The 26162-nt window shown below is 50.0% G+C and overlaps 1 protein-coding gene across 3 annotated transcripts in view; it reads right to left on the bottom strand.

Moving 5' to 3' along the window:
* Window positions 1–26162, bottom strand: part of ZC3H7B (zinc finger CCCH-type containing 7B) — a 1285355-nt gene that overhangs the window by 210018 nt on the left and 1049175 nt on the right. For all 3 annotated transcript variants that reach the window (XM_069652753.1, XM_069652751.1, XM_069652754.1), the window contains exons 22-23: window positions 7152–7260; window positions 6750–6883 (exon numbers count right to left, since the gene is read on the bottom strand). In XM_069652753.1, the coding sequence (XP_069508854.1) occupies window positions 6750–6883; window positions 7152–7260 (243 nt within the window). The remainder of the gene's footprint in view (window positions 1–6749; window positions 6884–7151; window positions 7261–26162) is intronic.

Here is a 26162-nt window from a genome sequence, read left to right as displayed (position 1 = left end):
AACAAAGTACTGTTGCCTGGATACTGGATTTAACACTGGTGACTCCATTTTGACAGGAAGAAAAAGGCTTGTGAGCCAAAATGGCTAGTGCTCTTTCAGCCACTATTTTAAATTACAGGGTCAAGTCTGGCTGTAGACCCAAATAGAGTAAGGAGCACCGCTGTGATAGTCCTCACCAGTGGGGATCATACAGGTCCCCAAAGGCCTACAAACATATTGTCGCTGTGTCCCCAGTGAGATCTGCATGGAACTCACTGGGGAAATAAGGTCAGCGGATCACATAACAGAAGCATAAAATGTAGGGGACTCTAAAAGTGGGCAAAAAGTGAACTAACTTTCTTACAATTTGTCAGCCTACACTACCAATCGGTGAACCAAGAAAGGTTGTCTAGTCGTGTGTCAGTTTCTCACATCAATGAACACAAGGTGATAGAAATCCTTGTCACAGAGATCGAAGAATAATAAGAGGATGAGAGAGAGGAAGAGCAGAGCACCGAGGAGAATGGGTAGGGAAACAGGGCGGGAGTCTGAGGCAGAGTGGGGGGAGGGGAGGCAGACAGTGAGGCAGCATAGAAGGCAGTTGTTCAGTGGTTCGCAGGAGGGGTGGAAGGAGACTGAGTCAGAGCCAGACGGGGAGGGATACAGATGCAGAGGCAGGAAGGATGGGGGGCCTAGAGGCAGAGCCAGGCGGGAGTTATGGGGAGGGATACAGAAGCAGAGCTGGGGAGGATGATGGTGAGGGGTACAGAGGCAGAGCTAGGGACAGTGGGGATCCTATGGGGCAGGGGTGGAGGGACAGAGGCTGAGCCAGGCGGGGTGGGGGGTGAAGACAGAGGCCGAGTCGGGCAGGGAGGGGGAGAGACAAGGGTCAAGCAGGGCAGGGGTTTGACAGAGGCTGAGCCTGTGGGGGGGAGACGAAACAGAGGCTGAGCCCGGGTGGGGGGGATAAAAACAAGTCAGAGGCTGGTCAGGGAGGTCAGGGAGAAGAGAGAGGCAGAGCTGGGGGGAGGGACGATGTGGGGGGGCAAGGGAGTGTGAGAAACCTGAAGGTCTCTCACCCACTAGTCCCTGGAGGATCTGTCAACCAGGTGGCCAGGACACAGCCACCACTTTTGGATCCAGTTCCTGGGGCTGGACCAGTGAGGGAGGATCACCGGGATGAGGGGTCCTCAAGAAGTGGAAGTGAGACACCGGAGGGTGAGACATGGTATCCCCTTTCCAATAACATGTTTTCCCCATCCTACCAGGTAGGATACCTAGGAATTCAACCCCCACCCCCCTTTTTCCTACACAAACACTTTCTCACGGACAGTTCACTGTGAGCGACAATGGACTAACAACAGAGCCAGGCAATTACTGATTACTACACACACCTGACTTCCATCACGCTTCCCCACATGAATAAAAGGCTGAGCACAAAAGCACACTTTGAGCGAGGCGAACCACACGAGGAAATGGCAGTTCCAAGATGGCAGTTTAATGCAAGGAGAAAGACGGCGAGACCAGAGAGAGTCGCAAGGAGGGAAGTACCCGTGACCTCTAAAGACTTATTTTTGTGAGCCTTGGAAAGTAAGAAACCTGAAGACCAGGAACTAAGGCTGATCAAACCTGCAGGTTTAGTGTGTCGGTGGTACCCGGTGTTCTCCTGCGTCGATAACCAAGGCGGTGAGGAGCGATTGCCGCCTTGGTAATCTCCTTGGCTCCTACAACAAAGCAACATCAGAAAAGACAGCACAGCCGGTGAGTCGGAGAGACCGATATCAAACCAGCTTGTGTTTTGAACCAAGGTTGCAAGCGGCAACATTGTACAAAGAGAACAGTGTGTGAGGCGTTTTACAAAGAGACGCAAATATAAATGAAACCAAAGGAGTGATTGAACTTTACATTTTGAACTTTGGGAGGCCAGCAAAAGATACCATACAGAGAGCGGTCCAGCTCCATGTGGACGATCATTCGAAAGTCTCATTCAGGTATCCAACTGATGGTGAGTGCGAGAAAAAGGAATAACGAAATTGAAATGGTCATGCAACGGGTGAAGCTAAACCCTGTGCACATTCAAAAGTCTTTCATAGTTTAAGGTAAACATAATTGGCACGAGCCTGACTAAGAGAACCTAATTGAGTAAAAGGAAGGGATCTGAGCCTGGCAGAGGGAGATCCAGGGTGAACCATGAGTCACCCGAGAAATAATTCTCTGAACATTGGTTCAGAGAACCCGGGAGAATAGCTCTGTGGCAACGTGTTCCCCTTGGAAGCAAGACGACATGAAACAACACAGGTTCGATCCCCGGGTCCGCGCTTAGAAACCACTGTGTATTTAAGCGCGTTATAAATACGCAACTAAGAGAAGAAAAAAAAACTATTACGCAAAAAAAAAAACGATTCCTGTAACAGCGCCTCAATGCCCGCGGGCTGTGCGAGTGCTTTAAAAATACAAAAAAAAATGTATAATAAATTAAAAGGGATCTGAGCCCAGAAGAGGCGGATCCTACTTGGAACCTATGAAAAGGATCTGAGCCCAGGTGACGGGGGGATTCAGGGTGAACACCCAACTTTGAATACATTTCAAAAGAAAAGAACATTTACGTATTGTTTTTGCACAGGAGGCCCTTTTGAGGTTAGAGAGTTGCAAGCAGTAAAGAAGCTTCAACCAGAAGGTCCTGAACTGCAAAGATTGAACTGTACCCTTGTGCCACAGAAGTCAGAATGTGCGCTTCGCTGGAGTGAACCGCTTGCCCCGTGCTGAAAACATGGGGAAGGGAGGCCAACAGCCCAATTATCCTGAGTTATCCTTTTGTGAGCACTTCTTTCTTTTCCATGACCTTCACCCCACACTATTTGTATTTAGCGCCAAGTATTGGCAATAGTTTTTTTAGAATAGGCCCTTTTATTTTGACAAGACTCCACTACGACTGCATTATTATTATCTGATGGTCGTAGGTCACTCACATCTTTAGATTTAGGTTAAGCACATCACTACAAAAGTTCAATAAACACCCTTGAACTGTGTTCACTTTTACCTGTCTTACTGCTGATACCATGCACAGAAGAGAGGCTGAGTTCAGTTGGCGGTGGTGTGGGGGGTTGGGGGAGAGACAGAGGCCGAGTTGGGGGGGGAACAAGACAGAGGCCGAGTTGGGGGGGGAACAAGACAGAGGCCGAGTTGGGGGGGGAACAAGACAGAGGCCGAGTTGGGGGGGGAACAAGACAGAGGCCAAGTTGGGGGGGGGGAACAAGACAGAGGCCGAGTTGGGGGGGTGGTGAACAAGACAGAGGCCGAGTTGGGGGGGTGGTGAACAAGACAGAGGCCGAGTTGGGGGGGTGGTGAACAAGACAGAGGCCGAGTTGGGGGGGTGGGGGAGAAACAAGACAAAGGCCGAGTTGCGGGGGGGAGGAACAAGACAAAGGCTGAGTTGCGGGGGGGAGGAACAAGACAAAGGCCGAGTTGGGGGGGGGAACAAGACAGAGGCCGAGTTGGGGGAGGGAGGAACAAGACAGAGGCCGAGTTGGGGGAGGGAGGAACAAGACAGAGGCCGAGTTGGGGGAGTGAGGAACAAGACAGAGGCCGAGTTGGGGGAGGGAGGAACAAGACAGAGGCCGAGTTGGGGGAGGGAGGAACAAGACAGAGGCCGAGTTGGGGGGGGGTGAACAAGACAGAGGCCGAGTTGGGGGGGGGGGGGTGAACAAGACAGAGGCCGAGTTGGGGGGGTGGTGAACAAGACAGAGGCCGAGGTGGGGGAGAAACAAGACAAAGGCCGAGTTGCGGGGGGAGAGGAACAAGACAAAGGCCGAGTTGGGGGGGAGAGGAACAAGACAGAGGCCGAGTTGGAGGAGGGAGGGGGAGACAGAGGCCGAGTTGGAGGAGGGAGGGGGAGACCGAGGCCGAGTTGGGGGAGGGGAGGGGGAGACCGAGGCCGAGTTGGGGGAGGGGAGGGGGAGACCGAGGCCGAGTTGGGGGAGGGGAGGGGGAGACCGAGGCCGAGTTGGGGGAGGGGAGGGGGAGACCGAGGCCGAGTTGGGGGAGGGGAGGGGGAGACCGAGGCCGAGTTGGGGGAGGGGAGGGGGAGACCGAGGCCGACTGAGTGGGGGGGGAGACCGAGGCCGACTGAGTGGGGGGGGGAGACCGAGGCCGACTGAGTGGGGGGGGGAGACCGAGGCCGACTGAGTGGGGGGGGGAGACCGAGGCCGACTGAGTGGGGGGGGGAGACCGAGGCCGACTGAGTGGGGGGGGGAGACCGAGGCCGACTGAGTGGGGGGGGGGAGACCGAGGCCGACTGAGTGGGGGGGGGGGGGGAGACCGAGGCCGACTGAGTGGGGGGGGGGGGGAGACCGAGGCCGACTGAGTGGGGGGGGGGAGACCGAGGCCGACTGAGTGGGGGGGGGAGACCGAGGCCGACTGAGTGGGGGGGGGGGAGACCGAGGCCGACTGAGTGGGGGGGGGAGACCGAGGCCGACTGAGTGGGGGGGAGACCGAGGCCGACTGAGTGGGGGGGAGACCGAGGCCGACTGAGTGGGGGGGAGACCGAGGCCGACTGAGTGGGGGGGAGACCGAGGCCGACTGAGTGGGGGGGAGACCGAGGCCGACTGAGTGGGGGGGAGACTGAGGCCGACTGAGTGGGGGGGAGACTGAGGCCGACTGAGTGGGGGGGAGACCGAGGCCGACTGAGTGGGGTCGGGAGACCGAGGCAGAGTGAGTGGGGTCGGGAGACCGAGGCAGAGTGAGTGGGGTCGGGAGACCGAGGCAGAGTGAGTGGGGTCGGGGGAGACCGAGGCAGAGTGAGTGGGGTCGGGGGAGACCGAGGCAGAGTGAGTGGGGTCGGGGGAGACCGAGGCAGAGTGAGTGGGGTCGGGGGAGACCGAGGCAGAGTGAGTGGGGTCGGGGGAGACCGAGGCAGAGTGAGTGGGGTCGGGGGAGACCGAGGCAGAGTGAGTGGGGTCGGGGGAGACCGAGGCAGAGTGAGTGGGGTCGGGGGAGACCGAGGCAGAGTGAGTGGGGTCGGGGGAGACCGAGGCAGAGTGAGTGGGGTCGGGGGAGACCGAGGCAGAGTGAGTGGGGTCGGGGGAGACCGAGGCAGAGTGAGTGGGGTCGGGGGAGACCGAGGCAGAGTGAGTGGGGTCGGGGGAGACCGAGGCAGAGTGAGTGGGGTCGGGGGAGACCGAGGCAGAGTGAGTGGGGTCGGGGGAGACCGAGGCAGAGTGAGTGGGGTCGGGGGAGAGACCGAGGCAGAGTGAGTGGGGTGGGGGAGAGACCGAGGCAGAGTGAGTGGGGTGGGGGAGAGACCGAGGCAGAGTGAGTGGGGTGGGGGAGAGACCGAGGCAGAGTGAGTGGGGTGGGGGAGAGACCGAGGCAGAGTGAGTGGGGTGGGGGAGAGACCGAGGCAGAGTGAGTGGGGTGGGGGAGAGACCGAGGCAGAGTGAGTGGGGTGGGGGAGAGACCGAGGCAGAGTGAGTGGGGTGGGGGAGAGACCGAGGCAGAGTGAGTGGGGTGGGGGAGAGACCGAGGCAGAGTGAGTGGGGTGGGGGAGAGACCGAGGCAGAGTGAGTGGGGTGGGGGAGAGACCGAGGCAGAGTGAGTGGGGTGGGGGAGAGACCGAGGCAGAGTGAGTGGGGTGGGGGAGAGACCGAGGCAGAGTGAGTGGGGTGGGGGAGAGACCGAGGCAGAGTGAGTGGGGTGGGGGAGAGACCGAGGCAGAGTGAGTGGGGTGGGGGAGAGACCGAGGCAGAGTGAGTGGGGTGGGGGAGAGACCGAGGCAGAGTGAGTGGGGTGGGGGAGAGACCGAGGCAGAGTGAGTGGGGTGGGGGAGAGACCGAGGCAGAGTGAGTGGGGTGGGGGAGAGACCGAGGCAGAGTGAGTGGGGTGGGGGAGAGACCGAGGCAGAGTGAGTGGGGTGGGGGAGAGACCGAGGCAGAGTGAGTGGGGAGAGACCGAGGCAGAGTGAGTGGGGGAGAGACCGAGGCAGAGTGAGTGGGGTGGGGGAGAGACCGAGGCAGAGTGAGTGGGGTGGGGGAGAGACCGAGGCAGAGTGAGTGGGGTGGGGGAGAGACCGAGGCAGAGTGAGTGGGGTGGGGGAGAGGCCGAGGCAGAGTGAGTGGGGTGGGGGAGAGACCGAGGCAGAGTGAGTGGGGTGGGGGAGAGACCGAGGCAGAGTGAGTGGGGTGGGGGAGAGACCGAGGCAGAGTGAGTGGGGTGGGGGAGAGACCGAGGCAGAGTGAGTGGGGTGGGGGAGAGACCGAGGCAGAGTGAGTGGGGAGGGGGAGAGACCGAGGCAGAGTGAGTGGGGAGGGGGGGAGACCGAGGCAGTGAGTGACTGAGTGGGGGGAGACCGAGGCAGAGCGAGTGGGGGGGGGACCGAGGCAGAGCGAGTGGGGGGGGGAGACCGAGGCAGAGCGAGTGGGGGGGGGAGACAGAGGCAGAGCGAGTGGGGGGGGTAGACAGAGGCAGAGCGAGTGGGGGAGACAGGGATAGGAGGGGAGACATGGACAGGTGTGAGAGGGACAGCAAGGAGAGAGAGTAGGGGAGAGAGAGACTGCGAGAGTAGAGAAAGAATGTGGAGCAGAGAGCAACCGAGAGAGACCGAGCAAGCAGGATAAGGGGAGCGAGCAGGGAGATTTTATTTATAGATTATGTGAGAGAAAAAGTAAAGTGGTGCAGGTGTGGAGAGACAAGAGAGGAGAGAAGAAGGTTTAAGAAAAGCTAAGGTTTGATTACATATTACATAACATGAAACCAGAAGCAGTGGATGTAATCACCATAATGTCAGCGTAATCTGTGGGCATATGGATCTGCTTCTCAACCTCTCGAGACATAAGCGAATTCCCATCACCAGACTTCCCTTGGTTGTTGTTCTTCAAAGACATGTCGTAGAGCACCTGCAGATCATAGACTGATGAAAAAGGAAATGAGATCAGGGCAGGACCATAAGGGATTGGTCACAGTTCAGAAGGATATCATAGAGGAACATCAGAGAAATCAAGACAAGGAAAAGAGCATTTCAGTATATGGCATCCAATGTGCGCATGTGGAATGATCAGCCTACTTGTGCATGCGCATTAAGGTTGGTAGGATCTGCAAAACATACAGACAGCTGTCTGCAGGAACATGACTGTACAAATCCACCTGCTATCCTTTGTATGCAGAAGACATGCACCCACCTTTCTTTTCCTTCATGAAGGTCCATAGATCCTTCTCTTCGGGGCTGTGGGCGAAGGTGCAGGTCCCCACGTACTGACATTTTCGGCCTTTCTGGATGTGAATGCACAACTGCCAGGAATAAATAGAAAATTACTAGGTATTAGAGCCAATCCGGCCCACTTGTGCAGAACCTTCCCAAGCAATAAAGGCTATAGCTTAGCCCAAAATAATGTCAACAGTCACTCTGTTAAGTCAACACCCTCTCATATTCAGCTGTCAGTCCGTCGTCATGTCAATAATCTATCATCTGCTAATGTTGTAACCACCTGTCCATTACCCTGCCAATTCCCAATCAACCCGATAACCTTCCATCATTCAGTCAGCTGTTAACCATCATGTCAGTTGTCAATCATCCTGGGGCAGGGTGCTTGGAGTCATATGTGATCTACAAGCATGACAGGCTCCTGCTGTTAAATTCATCTGGAAAACGAGCTTGGAATTTTGAGAGCAAAATAGGAGGGATATGAGCACTGAAAACGGTTTAGGACCAGATAGAATAGCAGATTGAATAGCACTATAAGCCATTATATGTTTGGGCTGAGGACAAAGGTCCTGCCACAGAACATACATATAAAGGATTGGTAGAATATATTATGGATATTAGGAAGCAGAAACGTAATCAAAAGCAACAGACAAGCATGTGTACTAGAGCAGAACAAGGCCCGAGTGATGGCGATCGATTTGGTTTGAAAAGACGCTTCCAAAAATAAAGGTAGTACCAACCCTAGCCTCCTAATGAGGCAGGCACCTGCTCTACAGTGTTCTTCGCCAAAGGTTTCTGAATCTCTTCCAACAGGAGGGAGTCCGGAGGAAGGGGTTGGGGGGGGGGGGGGGGAGTACATGAAGGAGAGTGGTCAGCTGGCATCAGATCAAATGGAGGCAGAAGCCCTGAAAAAGAACCTGTGAAGTCATGGTGTCAGGTGGTGTGCTGCTGCTCCTTGATGTACAAGACAACCTCTCTAATACTGGAGTACAACTGATAAAGTTTTAAAGATAGGGTGGTTTGAGGCTAAGGGAAAAGTGGAAGAGGCAACTGTGCCTCTTTATGGACACCGCTGCCTTTTCCCGGTGCCAGAGCGTACCTACCCTCTAGCACAGTGAGCAAAGTAGGTGTAGAACCAAAAGCAACAGTCCCTGATAGCGGATGCTACAGGCAGTTAGACAGCTAGACCAAAGGAATTTGCCATGCTGCACAGGCCTGCAACTTTTCCAGGGACATAACAATTTAGCCCAAACCAGAATGTTACTTAACAGCATGTTAACAAGTCCTCATCCAATAATGTCCGCGAAGGACAGTGACGGTGTCCTTAGCACAGTCTGCTGTATCCAGACCACATCATACCAGACTGCATTATCTGTCATGCCGCCTCCTTAGCATCCACAAACAAAAAGACGGGCTCCTGGTTAGGACCCTATTCTTCGCAGGAGGGCTAAACGGTAATCAAGCACACATGGACAGGGTCAGGGAAACCACCCTACCAGATCAGTGTGAACAATTTACACAATTCAACAAACACATCTCGGTTGATTCATCAATAATTTGTAGTTCGAGAAAGGACATTATTGTCTGAAGTTACGACACAACACAGAAAACTTGTTGGGTACAAGTGTGAAACAGTAAGTGATACAATAGATACAAGACCAAGGCAATTAGCTTGGGGAGCAATACAGGTGATTTAAACAATACATATCCTACTGTCAGGTAAACCACATGACAGGGGTCATCACAATGAACATAAACAATATAGTATGCAATATTACATAATCAAAAACAGTGTGTATTTTTAAACACTGAGACTTAAAGTCAAAAGTCTAAACGTAGGCATTTCGGCCCTAGGGGGCTGTAGTGTAAGCCAACCTTGGATAGGCATTCATCAGGACTGGAGGACTGAAGTGTCCGAGTGTTATGTGTGTACGTGTCTGTAATGATTTGTTACACGGGAAGACAAGGATGCGGACCTGTAATCAATCGGGTCTTCAATGGGGGACATCAATGGTCCAGGACAGGAGTCCAATATGCGTACCAGCAGCGTAATATGGGCCACGTCTTGCAGCAACAAAATGATGTGTTGACTTGTGACGAGCAGACAATGGTCAAGTCTAAAGTGGGCAATTATTTTTGGCATGGTCCTGGCGCACAGTCAGAGCAAGCAGGTTCAACCATGTAGCTATGACAGCTGCAGCACAGCCAGGTTAAAAAAAAGGAGCGTCTCCCTTGTAGGACCATGCTTGAGGATGTCAGTGAGGTCAAACTGGACCACAGGCCTTGTGGGTGCTATGTTATGTTATCTACACTTATAGAGCGCATGGTCGCCCGAGGGCATCATGGCGCTGAGGAGGAAGACTGCTCAGGTAAGGGAGGAAGCCACGGGGTAGAGAGCTAAAAAAGAACAGTCTTAAGTGCTCTTCTAAAACCAAGATGGTTGGGGATTTTCCTCATGACATGGGGAGGCTGTTTCAGAGGTTAGCTGCTGCTATGGAAAAAGCCCTGCCACCGACCCTCGTACGGTTGAATCTTGGAACAACAAGAAGATTCGCGGTAGAAGAGCATAAATCCCATTCGGGGAGATAGCGGGAAAATTTAGCCTGCAGGAACTCGGCCCCTGGACCATGAATAGCCCGATGTACTATACACAGGGCCTTGAAATTAACACGTTGGCCGACAGGGAGCCAGTGAAGTTGGCGTAGCACCAGGGAAATGTGAGCTCCATACGGGTGCCCATGGCCAGCCTAACCGCCAGATTCTGTATGCGCTGTAGCCGCTGTATTAAGCCAATCGGCTCCGACAGATACCGCGAATTACAGTAATCCAAGCGGGAGAGAACTAGCGCTGAGACTGCAGGAGGGTGCATGGGTTCAGGTATCATGGGTAGAACCTTCTTCAAGACCCTGATTTGATAGTGAGCGGCTTGGCACACAGCCGTCACTTTGTTAGACATGGAAAGGGAAGCAGAGAGAATGACACCAAGGTTTTTTACTTTGCTTACTGGGCTGGGAAGAGGACCCAGGGAAGCGGGCCAGAAAGCGGTGGTCCAGAGTGAGGGCTCAGGGGGGCAGCCCACCACCAGTACCTTGGTCTTGTCACTGTTGAGCTTGAGCCAGTTCTGGTCCATCCTATCGCAGATGGCACTCAGACAGTCACGAAGACACGACGACAGATCAACTCGATCTTGATCTAACCGGATCAAGATTTGAGTGTCATCGGCATAAGAGTAACAGTTGAGGCCATGGGCACGGATGAGGCAGACCAGCGCCCAGATGTAGATGTTTAACAGGATCGGGGAAAGTGAAGAACCCTGCGGGACACCACAAGTGAGAGGACAGGACGAAGAAAGGAAAGGGGGCATAGCAAGAGTTGGTGTATGGTCTGATGAGTAAGAGGTGAACCAAGCAAGGGCTTGGCCCGATATTCCGATCTGTGCCAGGCATGACAGCAGGATGGGGTGGTCGACTGTGTTAAATCCGGCTGACAGATCTAGCAGGATCAAAGCACCAACCCCACCGAGTCAACTACCCTGGACATGTCGTCCTGCACGGAAACTAGCATGCTTTTAGTTCCACCCCCTGGTCTAAAACCTGCCTGTGCAGGATTAAAGACCTTTGAGGATTCCAGAAAGGAGGATAGGAGGGGGGTGATGAGAGATTCCAATAGTTTGGAAAGGGAGCAGAGAAATAGGGCGAAAATTAGCTGGAACCGTAGGGGTCGAGTGAGGGCTTCTTAAGAAGGGGAACAACCCTCACGGATTTGAACTTCAAGGGGACAAGTCCTGATTGACAAGAATTATTTATTGCTGATGTGAGTTCCACCAATAGATCTGGAGCGATCTTCTTCATGATTGTGACAGGAATGACGTCCTCAGGAGAGGATGATTTGATTCTTTGAATAGCGGCTAGAACTTCCGTCTCGGTAAAGAGAGGGAAGGTCGACCAGTTGGCAATGGGTTCAGTGGGAAGAGCAGGTGACGGCTTGACAACATTAGGAGTCAGTATGGCTGGAGATTTAGCAATATTTGTGCGGCTAACTTCAATTTTATTAATTCAAAAAGACGAAAGATCATTGCACAGCTTTTGAGAGGGTTTAACCCTAGAAGTAAGGGTCTCAGAGGAAGCTAATGACTTGATGATAGAGAAGAGGGTTTTTGGATGACATTGTGCAGTTTCGATCTTCTGAGAGAGGAAAGTGGCTTTAGCTATTTTGACGTTGGCCAAATAGGTAGAAAGGCAGGATTTGTATGATTCTTTAAGTTCAGAATCATAGTTTTTGCGCCATTTACGTTCCATCTGAATTAGTTTCAGATGGGCGATTTTAAGTTCTTACGAGAACCAGGGTTGAGATGGTAGCCTACGACCCTGAACCAGTTTTAGGGGGTGCAGATGTCTGCAGCGTCCAAGAGGGATTGAGAGACTAGCCTCGGTGATAATGGCCTTGAAGGGGCACAGCTGATGGCTATTTGAGCACTGAGTGCTTTGGTATCGACCGAGCGCCAAGAGGGTAACAGAGTTTTAGAAGGAAGAAGCTTACTAGGTGGACTCAACAGTTTGAATGTGCAGGATATTAAGTGGTGATCAGACCATACCGCTGCTTCAATGAGCCCAGGGCATAGCAGTGAGTCCTTTGAGAATACCAAGTCAAGAGTATTACCATGAATGTGAGTGAGGCCTTGGACCAGTTGCTGCAGGTGCAGGTGGAGGTCAGATAAGCCATCAAAAAAAGAGCTCAACTCATTTGATCTAGGCAGATTAAAGTGGAGATTGAGATCGCCTAGTACCGCTAAATTGTTATATTGTAGACTCAGGTCTGCCACTAAATCCACTAGAGCTTTCCCAAAGTGCCCTATAGGTCCGGGGGGAGGGGGGGCGGTATATGAGCCGAAAGTGACTGATGCAGGAGGGTGCGATAGCACATCTGAAGAATAATGCTTCCATATTAAGCTTATGAGAGCAAGGTGAGAGGGTGCACACAGCCCAAGGGTTTCTATATCCTTGGCAATAGCCATTTAGAAAGACATATGGGCTGTCCCTTAAGGCAAGACCAGTAGGTCATGGGCCAATGAAGCCAGATCCTCTCCCTGGCTATAGAACTCCTCTGGAAAATATTCCCCCTTATCAGCGTGCAAGACTTCCAAACCATATAGATCAGGATCACTGTTCTATTCACAAATTTAATCCATATCTGAAACTGGAGCAATGTTCACTGAGATATTAGCGCTGTTGCATTGAATCACAAAGGCAGGGCCTAGCAGTGCTTAAGGGGAAAGGTCACCACAGGCAGGGAAGGAACTGGGTTAGCAGTAGTGAAGCTGTGACACAAAGAGGTGCATCTGCTGTCTAGATGATTTTCAGTGGACCCTAGCTCTAACACTTGTGCCTGCTGAATCCACCAAGATCAGGGTCTTAGTGAAGAGGAGTGCACCTGAAGTCCTACTACTGCTCTTAAGTGGAAGAGCTATTGGGGAAAGGTACCTTGATTGTAGGGGGAATCTTCAGACAAGCCATTAGCCTCCATGGAGCGGGAGTGGGGAGTTGTGTTTTCTGGAGGAAAATGAAGAGTGCTGCTTTGTGCCATCACTTGGAGAGCGGGGCTGAGGACATTTTCTTTGGTCAGGATCCTTAGGTAGGTCTTCTTTCCTTTAGGTACAATGAGATTCCTTAGGTTTCACTAGTTTCTCCAAGTTGTATGGAAGAGCAGACCAGATGAGAGCGATAGGTTAAGGGATAGTGTACACAGTTTTCACAAATACACTTATATGCGAGTGGTGGTTCACAGGGGAGTAAACTCCAGGCATTGTCCGTTAATCCTCCCTATTTGGTTTTCTCCAAAGAGAAGGTGCCGTTGATAGTGATGCCTGTGAAAAACGTGAGGGTGTTTCACGACTCAGTCCCCGGGGATCCTTGATTCAGATGGCCAGGGAAGGGCCATCGCTACTGGATCCTGACCCTGGGGGTGGACAAGTGAGGGAGGATCACCTGGGTAGGGGGTCCTCAAGGAGTGGGAAGGAGACACCCAAAGGTATCCCCCCCCTATTTCCTGACAGTTATTTACCCCACATTCCCTCTTCTCTTTATGGGATACAACTCCCATAATTCCCCTCCTATCTTTTTCAACACGACTACTGAGACGAGGAAGAGGACGACAGACTAGGAACATTACCTCTAGTGATCTACAATGGCTCTGTCCCACTAATGAGGCCAGTTGGGTAAGGCACTCAGTCACCGCTCACACACCTGAAACACATTGACAATCAGAGTATAAAAGGTGGAGCCCAGAAGCACACAGAGAACGAGACCGGGTACGAGAAGGAACAGCAAGCAAAGGCGGCCGGAAACCAGGCTGATGAGAACGGAAAGCTGAGATGCGGACTGACTGCGAGTGAAAGCAAGAGAAATCAAGGACAGGGAATTGCATCTCCAAGAGGCCGAAGAGGTTTGAGAGGAAAGCCAAGAAGCTGGAAGAATACTTTCTTTGCTGTGCCTGAGGGTTGCTCGTTTCCCCGGAGCGGTGAGAGCATTCGAGAAGGTCCAAGGGGTAAAAGGGAGAGACCCTGTCCTCGGATGGCATAACAATTGCGTTGAAAACAGTCACACCCAGTGAGTTCCTGAATGAAGGGAGAGCCCGGTTTATGAAGACGTGAGTGATAATTTTTCGAGCAAGGTTACGCATATGATGCCAGACGCGTGGAGAGAAAGATTCAATTGTTCAGAAGTACAAATTAACAGAGTGGTCCTGCGGAAAAGATGCAATGTAAAACTGTAAAAGACTCTCCCAGTCCAAAGGGAGCTGAAAGTATTTTTGGGAAACTGTTTGTTAAAAGCAAGTTGGACAAGGAGGCTGACAAGGAATAAGCCGTAATCCTGAAAGGGCTTGTTTATGAATAAAGTGAACATTTAATGTAATCAAGGTGCTAAGAAGGCAAGATTGACTGTGATGAATGGAAACTACGATAACCAAGATGCATTGTGTCGAAGTGGTCATACGTGGGTCTCAGCAAATCCAGGCAGTTTCGAAAGTCTTTGACGTGAAAGTGAAACGACAATCAAGAAGGTTGGGGAAGGGAATCCTAAAGTTGGGAAACACATTGAAAGAGGTTGAGGCCCAGACGTGGGTGAGGGAAGCCCGAGAGACCTATTGTTGAAACTGTTGTGAACTTATCTAAAGTGAAGGTCTGGAATCTGGTGAGGGATGCCTGAGGGGCCTATGGTGAAAGATTCACCCTGAAACCATGTGGTACCAGAACTGTGTTACGTTATGTTGAAACTGAAACAGGCAAGGCAAGCCTAAGGAAACTGTTATGTTGAACTGAGGGAAAATCAGGCGAGGGAAACCTGAAAGAACTGTGATATATTAAATCTAGCTGAATCAGACAAGGGAAGTCTGAAAGTCTTGTGTGAACTCTTTAGAATTGTGCGAACCGGTCATCCAAAAGAAACTTTTAAAATCCCTGCTGAATCGACTTGGGGAATGGAGTTGTAGTTGAGCTCCAGTGCGATTCTGACTTTCTTTTGATACATTTCCCTACACTTAGTTATTGTAAAAGCATGAGGGCAAGCATAGGTTTCTGACATAGACTTTTCTTTATTTTGACTGACATTGACTCCTTTATTTTACTTTGATGGTCGAGACTACTCCTATTTTAGAGATAAGGATAGCTAGGAAGTCTCCAACCCCCATTCATAACTTAAATGAGGTGTTGAAACTTGAATCATTGTTTCTGTGTCTGACTTGTGATATCATGCCTGCCTCACAGGTTGTCTATAATATTCATCACTCTCAAAAGATCCATCTTCCGTTTTTGTTTCCTACACCTCATCCTTCCAAAGCAGCAGAAAGATTCTGGGGCAGTCCCTCAGCTATTAATACTCTTGGACAATAGAGACAAGGAAAGATGACCAGCTTTTGTTGGTTATGCTGGTACTCTTGCTGGTAAGGCTGTGACAAACAGACCCAGGCAAGGTGGATCACCCTCTGCATCTTGAAATGCTACAATATGGCAGGTAAGATCATGCCTGAAGGTATCAGGGATCATTCAAACAGAGGTCTGCCTGCCACCTCAGCCCTGTTCTGGGTATTTGGCAAGTGGTTATGTGGGCTTCTCTGAACACGTTTGCAAAACATGACTGCTTGAATTCTCAGTCAGAACAGGATGCTCTTTCTGGTAGATTGGTACTTCAGAGTTTTCTGGTTTAGGTGGTGTCGTTGCTCTTCTCCCTCCTCCAGATCATGTACTGCTATAGGAGTCGATCACAGATGAGGAATCTGCAGAAGGAAGGAATGTATTAGAACAAATTACTTACCTCTGGGTAATGTTCTTTCTGATGGATGTCCCTCCCAAGGATTCATCCATCATATTGTAGATATGAAGAATATCAGATGAGGAATCTGTGGGAGGAACATCCATCAAAAAGAACATTACAGAGAGCCTGCATTATGGAGCACATAAGGCAGGCCTCCATAAGGCAGGAAGAGAACGTTGTTGCAGTCACTAGCATCAAGAGATCTTGCCCAGGTAGACTTATTTACACGAGGAGCAGCTTGATAAAGACTATTTTGGATGCTGCCAGAAACAAGAATCACTGCAAGAGGTCCTGCTTCTTAAGCAGAAAGTCACTTTTGTCAGCTGCGATATCCCCCAGTACCCCCTGTACCTTTTACAGGCTTTTCTGTGTTTTGCACTTTCTTCCTCTCAGCCATGCTTAGTCAAAGCCTGACAGAGTGTGGCTCTGTTTTTGTGTCTACCTTAAGATTGCGTATGACTCCTAAGGCGAGGATACACCAAAGGTACCCCATAATGTCATAGAAAATGTACCCTCTTCTCTGTCAGTCATGTGGCTAGGCTGCTGACAGCTGTTTACTATGTGTAATATGGCTTCCATTTGGTGGAAACCATTTTACCTAGCAGAGGTTCCTTTCGACAGATTCCTCCTCCTCACAAACTGCAGGTTGTCTTTGTTTGCCTCGAAGACCTGTGGGGCGTGATGAATCCTGCGGAGTCTTCACAGAAACCCTACCTAAACTCTATTCCCAGGTGGCCAGGAAAAGGCAGACGCTTCCTGATCCTAACCCTGGGGGTGGCGTTAGCCAGGAGGATCACCTGGGAGGGGAAGGGCCCCTGGGAAATGAGGACTTTGTGGGGTGAGATGCAGTATTTGCCTTCCTCAAGGAAGGGAACAGCCTTAATACCGGAATATGTAATGACTTGCTGTCAGAGAGAGCTTTTATTTTCTCAAACTAACTGTCGGAATATAATTGAAGATATCCAGAAGCAGTTATATTCCAAGAGTCAGAAAAAGCCTCTTAAAATGAGTGACATTCATAAATATTAAAGCCCCTATGAGGCTCAGAGAAATAAGGAAGAAAAGCCATTTTATGCTATTACCACTTTAAATCCTGAGAAACCATACTCTTCTGTAAAGTCAAATAATTCATGGAATGCTTAAAGTACACTTTTGGGAATATGTATAAGATGAATAGTGAATTCGTTTTTTAAAATTCTGTAGATCTTAATTAGATGTATGTATTTTACCTGTAATGAAATAATGCATTCTCCTCTTCCTTCTCTCTCACCCTACCCTGTTAACCTAGCTCTCTGATCTTCCTTCTCTCCCTCCTTCACACAGTTTACTGACTGGCCGCCTGGTGTACCTCAGAGTCTCACAGGTCCCAGGCACCCTTGCCAGTCTTTCTGCACTTGCCGCAAGGCCCTACACCCCACTGCACTTGTAATCAACCTTGAGAGCTTCTCTCTCTGCACTTCACCAGTCTCTACTGACTGGGTACACTTGGTCCCCTGCCCTTCCCTTGCCCTCCTGCACTTGCACAATCTGTATACAGCCCTGCCTAAAGATTGTTCTGTCTGTTCTCCCTTGTCTTCACCCCTTAATGTGCACTTGAAAAAAACGGAGAATCGCCGACAGGCCTGTTTGCTGTATCTCAACTGTTAAATGTATAATATTCACTTAATCTGCCTGTGCAGACCGTTATCGTCTCAGAAATTCAAGGGCTCTGAGCGACTGTTTTTCCCTCCCTCCTTGAGCGCTTTGAAAAACTTGCCTGTGTATAGGCACGATACAAATAAACATTACCATTATGCGTGACATACGTTTATTTTTTTTATTGTATTAATCTGTATAAGGCTTTCTGAAAACCAAATCACAATAAATAAAATAAATTAAAAAAATAGTGAATGTGGTGATAATTTCACTAAGAAAACTGAATTTGACATTACGGATTTAAAGTCCCATAAATCCCAACGAAGATGATGACTGCAGAGGCACAGGACTGCAGGTTCCAGTCAATTAGGAAAAATGAGCCACACCCGAGGAGGACTGAGAGGCATAAAAACGCCCCATCATATGCAGGCCAAAGGAGAAGTGGTAGAAGGTGGAGTATATTTTACAGCTCCATGTCGCAGCAGAAGCAGAAGGCAAAAGTGAGCAGAGACACCTGGACCACAGCAGTCTGTAATTGGAATGCGGGTCCTGAGAGGGTCTCCCAAGCTCGGGTTTGCAGCTGCAGAGGTCGCGCAGCGGAGACCGTACCTTTTTGCAGCTTTTCCCACTGTCAGACGAGCATTGGTGGCAGATGGGCTTAGAGTAGCTGCAGAAGTCAGGAGAGCTCCGAAATTTACAGAAACGGATCCCAGGAAAGCCGTGAAGAGGAGGTTGCCAGGCCTCGCAGGGAAATCAAAGCAGCAGACCTCGAGGCAGCAAGGCAAGTGCACGCCAGACCTGGTGTGTTCGCTGTTACATTGTGACCCCAGTCTGCTTTGTAACCGACCGCTATCCCAATCCAGGGATCTTAGTCTCAGAATTGAGATAAATAAAGTAGCGTTGCAGAAGAAGAAGTCTTCAGAATACCGAACTAATGTGAAGCAGAAACATTTTGCTGTTGTGAACCAAGCTGATATAAAAAGGAGCAGAGGGCAGAACAAGAACTTAACTATCATACCAAAGGGGTGTGATTGTGATATTGTGGGGCTTAATAAAAACCAATGATAAAAAGGGTCAATATCCAGAGAAACAAAGACAAACTACCATTGCCGAAGCTAAAAGAAAAATATACTGTTAGGGAGAATTCTCTCTTTGGGCTGAATTTCCTAACCTAGTGAGTCCCCCAGCAGCTTTGCTGGATTTCTGGAGTTTGTTTTTTTCTCCTGCCAAGAGCGAGACTCCTTTTCTCTCACTCTTGGACATGATTTCTGGTGTTACTTTGACTGTTAATGTGTTTTATGGGCTATGGGGTTCTTTACTCCATAGGGTCTCATGTGTTTTACTATGTGTGTTACACAGCACCCTCCGTGCAGTGACACAGGGGTGTCATATTGACACCCCACCATAGACTCCATACCATGGGACTGACTACTGTCTCCCAGGGCATGTAAAGTCACCATTGGCTTTACTAGTCCCAAATTATTAACAGAACCTGGTACAAACCAACATATTGTGGACGTACTGTTCAGGGCAATTTGATTGCCCCAGGGTCTGTTAGTCGAGGGGGCACGTCTCCGTCCCCCCTGATCGAGTTTTGGCTGGTGGCAGTGGATACTACTTTTTTATATTCGACCGCGAATATATCCCTATGGGATTTTCCCATAGTTCGAGGCTACCAACTTTAATTATTTAATTCTCATAGCCTCGAACATACCGCCGGTTTATTTATTTGATATTAATTCGCCGGTTGGTATTTTTTGCCAGGACTCGATTCTAAAATAGCGCTTGTGTTCTCTTCTGCGACTCCAACCCAAGTCGAGCCCTTTGTTCCTCTTTTTGGCGGGCTTCTCCACAGAAGCCTCCAAAAGTGGTGCCACTCTGTCTGGGTACCACAGGGGGTGTGGGAGGGGGTTTAGGCACCCTGGACTGAGTTACCTTGGTAACTCAAGTCGCACTCTTGTGTGATTGGCCCAAGTGGTGAGCCGGCCGGCTCACCACTTAGCATGTTTGATTGACAGCTAGGCTGAGTGAATCGGGGTATGCTGCATAAAAGCAGGGCTTTGGGGACTGGAACTTCAGAAGTCGCCACAGGACCTGAGAATCCAACGAGGGAGATGCTGAGGCGACCTACCACGACGACACCACCGGTGGAGCCCTGCGGAACCGACTCACCACTTCCCGACGACAGAGAAGATCTCCCGGCTGGAGAGGCTTCTTCTCCTGACTGGTGGGCACAACCAGTTTACCTTCTTCTCTTCGCACCCCAGACCGGCTTGCGGTCGAATTGCCCGTGCCAAGCACGCTGGCAACCGGATAGCCACTTACCACTGGACCGCGAATTACAGGACCGCTCCTTTTACCTGAGAAACTCCGCGGCTGGTTGCTTCCCCGGCAGTGCAACGGACTCCTACCTTCCTCCCCGACGAGATCTTCTCTTCCCCCGGACGAAGCACCGACTTGCATCCGCTGCCAGGAACAACTGCCCCCGCTGGAGTATTCTCACCACTTTAAGGTACCGTGTCCGCCAGGCCTCCCTTTCTAAAGATTGCAACAAGGTAATAATAACTCCTTAACCTTCTGGACTGGGCTGGGCTGGCCGCCTTGACCCTCTAACTGGTCCCTTTCTTTGGTCCAACTCCTTTTTGAACCATTACAAGACTTTTGTGCACTGCAACCGTGTGACCTTGGACACATTTCGTTTTGATCCTCTTAAAGTGGATCCAGCTTATTGAACTCTAACTTCACGGTTTTACTTTGCCTTCTTCTCTTGTTGTGTTCTTGGAAAAGTGTTGGGACCCGTTTCAATTTATTCTCTGTTTTTCTCTCCCTTTTTAAAACGAATTATTAGAGTGCCATCTACGTTAAGCGCTCACCGCTGTCTGAAAATAAGTGGGGCTTTACTTAAGGCTTGTCTAATATTCTTCTAAGGGAGTGTACATCTTTTAGTGACCGTGTTTTTGAACTGCTTACTATTAGTGCCTGTTGGTTTTTCTAGATGTTGTTTTAAATAAATAATTATATCTCTTTTACACCAAGCCCTGGTCAGTGTTTACTTGTTCCATTGTGTTCTTTTGACCTATTGTGAATACTCTGTATACTGCCTAACTCTTCTTGAGGGAAGTCTGACTGCTCAGCCACAGCTACCAAGTGAATCTGTGTGGTACAGACTGCTACCAAGTGGGTTTACTGCCAAACACCTGTAGTCCTAAATCTTTTGCAGTGGTCCCAGAGGGAACAGCACAGGTTTCTTCCTAACATATACCTAGGCAAATACAAAGGACCCACAATTGCCCAAGCCAGAAGAAGGCAGTTGAGAATGTTAGCAATGGTAAAAGTGGTTGCCCATATGAAAAGGAGGTACTAAAAGAAAATGGTTTAAGGCCACATTGCCAAAGCTTTAGAATTGTGAGCGTGAAACAGAATTCTTATCAGCAGTTGGTTGATGTAAAAGGGAAGAAACAAGAGTAGCAGGTAATTAGTGGCATTGTAACTTATATGGATACAAACAGAATATTTTATCATTGTACCAATCAGGCTTTAGAGAAGAATGTAGCATTGAAACAACAACACTACATATAATTGATGATGCTCTACAAATGATGGACGCTGGTGCTGAATGCGAGCTGGTGTTATTGGCTCCATCAGCAGCATTCGACACCATTGATCACACAGTTCTATTGGATACACTGCAATGTCAAATGGTAATAGGAGGCAAGGTCCCAGAATTATGGTTTTAATCTTTTCTCGCCAATCTTTTGCAAACAGTAATTACTGGGCAGGAAAGTTTGGATACAAGTGAGGTTCATTATGGCGTACCATAAGGTGCAATTATATCACCAATTCTGTTCAACGTATACATGGAGGGATTAAGGGAAATAGCTAGCAAACAGAGTGCACATATATGTCCTCAAAAGAAGCAGTTGGCCAGCTGCGTAAATGTCTAGAGGACATTGGTAAATGGATGGCTGCACATTTGCCAAAGTTAAACTAGTTTGGAGGAGTTGAGGGTGATGGAAAGGCAGCAGGTGGCATTCAAGGAAACTCCTTCGTGCCATTTATTCATAATCTGGTGAAAATGGAAAACGTAATCTTGAAGTCTACTTTGACTGCATATTGATCAGATGATATTTAAATTCACCAGTATCACACACAGAGCACTTTACTCTAAGACTCCCACCTATCTAGCAGAAAAGCTGGACATTTCTGGAGGAGAGAGAGGGTTAAAGAGCAGTGATGTGCTAAGGTTGGAAATGTCTACATTTTAAAGGATAAGTACCCTAAATCGCAGCAAAGCACTGGAATACACTTCTGAATAAATACAGATTGACAAATGACTATTTAAGATTCCGTAAACTAAAGAAAGCAAGGTTGTGGAAAAAAGCTTTTAACCGATTGGAAGACCAATATTCTATCTTTTTAGGATTTTTGTTTGCACATTGTTTTGAGGATTTATGACAGTTGTATTAGTGGGGATTATTACATGCATTTTTAGCATAGGAAATATTTTTATCTAATTGATGTTAGTAATGTTTTTGAGAAATCGATAAGTTATTATTGTAATGGGTGCAATCATGGCGGCTGACGCGGCATGCAGCGAAAGCAGCTGCGAAGCAGGGGCAGCTGTGAGCCACGCTGCCCCACCCACCTTGCAGGTGAGAAATGGCGTCGGGCCGCGATGTGTGCCTGGCGACCACGTGACCCCCGGTGTCAGAAATATACTGGGAAACTCGCCCCGGCAGGAAGAGAGCATGGTGCTCGCCTCGCGGACTGGACCCCACTGAAATTACAACTGCAGGCAACATCAGTGGCAGTGAGTCCCGGGAGCGCGAAGGCCGGGAGGTTCCTCCTGCATGACCAGAGCCCACTAATTGGACGGTCCCGGGTTGGGTCCGCAGGCATACTCCGAGAGACTCCCCAGATTGACCCCCGAGTTTCCTGTCTGGATTCCAGCTTCAAGGTCCTGCAAGCTCGGTGGCGGCAGGCCCGGGAATGTGTGGGAGCTACCTGGCCCATCTTGGAACACGCTGCAGGGAAGCGGTGTGTGGAGCAGCAGGGAGAGGAGCCATGTTCCCCTGCCCAGGGGACGCACAACATCAAACCGCCCTGATGGACAGCCGGGGGTTAGGGGGAGGGTCCCCCGGTTCTCTTCTCCTTGCCTGGGAAAAGCTGGGCGCTTTGGCTGGGTCCATTGGCTGTGGCCCCTTAGTGTGAGAGGGAGGCGGGAGGGTCCTAGGACCCTTCCCTGAGCGATAAGAGGAGTCTAGCCATTGGAACAAAGTGAACTGCGGGGTGCATAGGCGGAAAACGGCCCGTGCCCCGTCAACACGATCCTTGAAGCTACCAAAATTGAGGGGTCTGGACCCCCTTGAGCTTCCGGTGCTTTGGGGTATGTGAGGGCGGCTTCTGTAATAGAAAGCGGGGGACTGGAGGAGCCCCCACCCAGGAGCAGAGCAGTCTTTCTGAATGGGCAGAATGTGAAAGACCTCAACAAACTTAAAAGCTCTAGCATGCATGCATTGTTGTCAACGCCTGCCAAACGGGACCCTCCAGATGAAAACATGGCTGTGGATACACCAAGGGAGCCAGGCTCTGCACCCAGTGTGCCGCTTCTCATGCCGGAATTCATAACCCAGTCCCTCGACCTGCTTCGAAGGGACATAAAGGACTTGCTGCGCTCTTTGGAGTCCACCACTGAGATCAGGAGAGAGGTTGTGGCCCTAGGTGATTGGGTGGACCACAACGAGCGCTCCCACGCCACTCAAACAGACATGAGAGTGGTCCAAGGTAGAATGATGGCCCTTCAGGAGAGTTAGAGTCTCAAGGTGAAATGTGATGACCTAGAGGACGGGGCGAGGCGAGACAATCTTAGAGTGAAGTTCCTGAGAGAGGGGGCAGATGGAAACGACATTGAATGCTGTATCCGGGAGCTCTCCTTGCAGGTCATGGCGGGTAAACTCCTCCCCCCACCCCCGGAACTTTAAGATGGAAAGGGTGCACAGAGTATGCCCGAAGAGGGATGACAGGAACCCCCTGCCCCAGAGACATGTATTACAAAGTCAAAGAAACAATCTTGGGGGAGGCAAGAAAGGCAAATTGTCTCCAGTTTCGGGACTTCGCAGTTAAGATCCTCCAGGATGTCTCCCAGTCCACCCAAGCTAAGAGAAGGCTCCTTAAACCCATCACTGAAGAGCTGTGGCGTCAAGACATCCGATAGAGATGGACGTTCCCATTCAGCGTTCAGTTTAAGGTGGGGAATGCGGTGCACACAGTGTTTACAGCGGAAGGAGGAGCCCGGCTACTGAACATTTTAATGGTCTAGGAGAGGTCAGTGCAAAATGTTGCATCCACTGATGGGCACGAGGCGAAAGCTCCTAGCAGGAGGTGCCACGGGGAAAAAAGAAAAAAAGAAGTTGACCACTGAATGGGCTAAGACGGGATGCAGCCTTTCTTGAGCAACGACTGGGCCCCTGCCTTTCATCCACTGGGAGTTGGGGGAACTGTCAGTCCAGACTGCCTAATATGTGGGTCACTGCATCGCCCTTCAGCAAAAAACTGGCCTAGCAGCTTAGAGAACACATGCTCAAAGTTCCAAATCTTGTGAGGTGCTTGCTTTGTTGGGAATCGACTAGATTGGTGGGCCGAGACCTAGTTATTTTTCACCATACATGGAAATCTGTTGGTAAACCGGGTTGGATGGGAGGGGGACAGGAGGAGGGGACAGGTCCATCTTCCAGAACAGGCTCTTTTCTGACTGGCAGATTTTTGGGGGATTTTTCGGAAGGTACAGAGGGAGGGGAGGAGAGGTGTATTTCAAGGGGTCGCAGCAACATTATCTCTAAACAGTGGGTCTTGCACGAGGGCATCGGGGTGGCTACCGGGTATGCCATGGTCACTGTCGGGTTGAGGGCGCTGGGATACCTAGCAGTATACTATAGAGATTAATATAGAGATGATCAACAGCTGAGGTATAAACACCCCAGGTAAATGTACACAGCTTTTTAGGGGGCTAAATAGACTCCAGCTCCTTATAATAGCGCTCCAAGCAACTCGTCTCTTAATAAAGGACCAGGGATGACTTATGCAAAGATCCTTTCCACATCAATTCCACTCCTTACCAGGCAGTAGAGGGTGGGGGTCCACTCCTAATACATAGGGATGTGGGGTTCACACATATAGCAACTAGCGAAGACACGGAGTGCAGGTATGTAATAGGTGAGGGGGAGCTTCAAGGTAGGCAAATTACAATAGTGTCCTTCTATACCCCTAATTCGGCACAGGAACCTTTTATGCTCCGCCTGCTAGAGGGGGTGAGGAGGAGGGGACATGGGGAAGTGCTTTTAATGGGCGATATGAATCTAGTGTGTAATGGCATCAAAGACAGGTTGGTTTGGACCTCCTACGTCACTGTGGGCTCGGCGTCCCACACTCTTAAGAACAAAGTAACCAATCTTTATGTGGTGTATGCTTGGCGTAACTTCCATCCCGATAGCTTTCCCTATACTTATATCTCACACGTACAGTTCTCAGCATCATGAATCTATGACATATTTGGCTGACGGCTATGATTCATTATGTCCTTTCCACAGACATCGAGCCCATGACCCTATTGGACCACGACATGGTGATATTAAGAATGAGGGACTGGTCCCAGTCTCGCAAAAACCCGTCAATGGAGGCTTCTGCCTGGAATCCTTGGTGATCTGTGTTGCTTAGAGGAGTTGAAGGACGTGGTTCAGGAATACCACAATAATAACTACCGGAGGACACTGCAGAGGGCATCCACTGGGATGCGCTGAAGGCGGTGGCCAGAGGGGTGCTATCAGCGGGTGCGGTCGCCGACGGAGGAGCAGTGAATTGGAGAGGTTGAGAGGGCAAATTAATCCTACACTGCGACTCCCAACAGGCAGCAACTTAGGGTTCTGACCGTGGCCAAGAGCCAACTGAGACTCCTGAGAACTCAAAAATCTTAAAGAACTATGCTCCGGGTTCGGCATAAATACTATGAGCAGGGGAATGCCCCGAGAACACTACTAACTCACCTCCGTAGACAATAAACAAGTAGGGCGTTTATCCAATTCATCATCGACACCCAGGGGAAAGAGTGGGGAGAGGAGGGTAGGAATAGGCAATTGTTCCATGCCTTCTATACAGAACTTTACAGATCCAGCGCCTTGACCCAGGGGGGATATTTAAGCCTATCTAGATGGGGTGGATATGGCTTTTTTGACGGGAGGCAGAGAATATTTGGAAGCTCCAATTGACACACAGGAGGCTGTCCAAGCCATCAAAACTTGGAAACCAAATAAGGCCCCAGGCTAGATGGCCTTCGAGCGAAATTCTACAGATCCCTGCGTCAGATACTGGCCAAGCCCTTGGCCGAGGTGTTCAACTCAGTGAGAAACAGGGGCCACCTACCAGCCTCAATGATGGAGGCCCAAGTGACTTTAATACACAAGCCAGGCAAAGATCCCAAATATTGTTCATCCTACAGGCCCCTAGTCCTATTAAATATAGATTTTAAGATATTCACGAAAATCCTCACCACTAGACTTGAGCTGTTTATGCCAACTCTTGTTATTGATATTGATATTTTATTTCTATCGCGCTCATACACAAGTGTTTCAGAGCGCGACAAGACACGAGAGGGGAACAGGGGAGAACAAAACAATGATCTTACTATGCTCAGTGACATCGAGAATGCGCAAGTGATGAGAGACCGACCTGTTCAGAATGGGTGGAGGACTTGAGGCAAGTGGCCAGAATTGAGAAGGTTATCCTTCGCAGGAACAAAAAGTTGAAATTGTTTGATGATATGTGGGGTGGGTTTTTGGATGACATGTGATAATAAGTTGGCCTGTTTTGCTTTTTAGATTCTGTGAAGGTTGGGGATGGATATGGGGTGTGGATTCTATGCAATGAGTTCTACGATTACAATGCTGATAAGTTTGTTGCTTGTATGTTTTCTATAAAATTCAATAAACTTAATAATAAAAAAAAGAGAATGCGCAAGTGCATGGGAGAGGGGGAGGGGGAAAAGGGCATGG

This window comes from Ambystoma mexicanum, chromosome 3p, assembly GCF_040938575.1.
Source record: "Ambystoma mexicanum isolate Mex_15411 chromosome 3p, UKY_AmexF1_1, whole genome shotgun sequence".
Lineage (NCBI taxonomy): Eukaryota > Metazoa > Chordata > Amphibia > Caudata > Ambystomatidae > Ambystoma > Ambystoma mexicanum.
The sequence above is the reverse complement of the archived record's forward strand: the minus strand, read 5'-3'. Positions and strand labels throughout refer to the sequence as shown.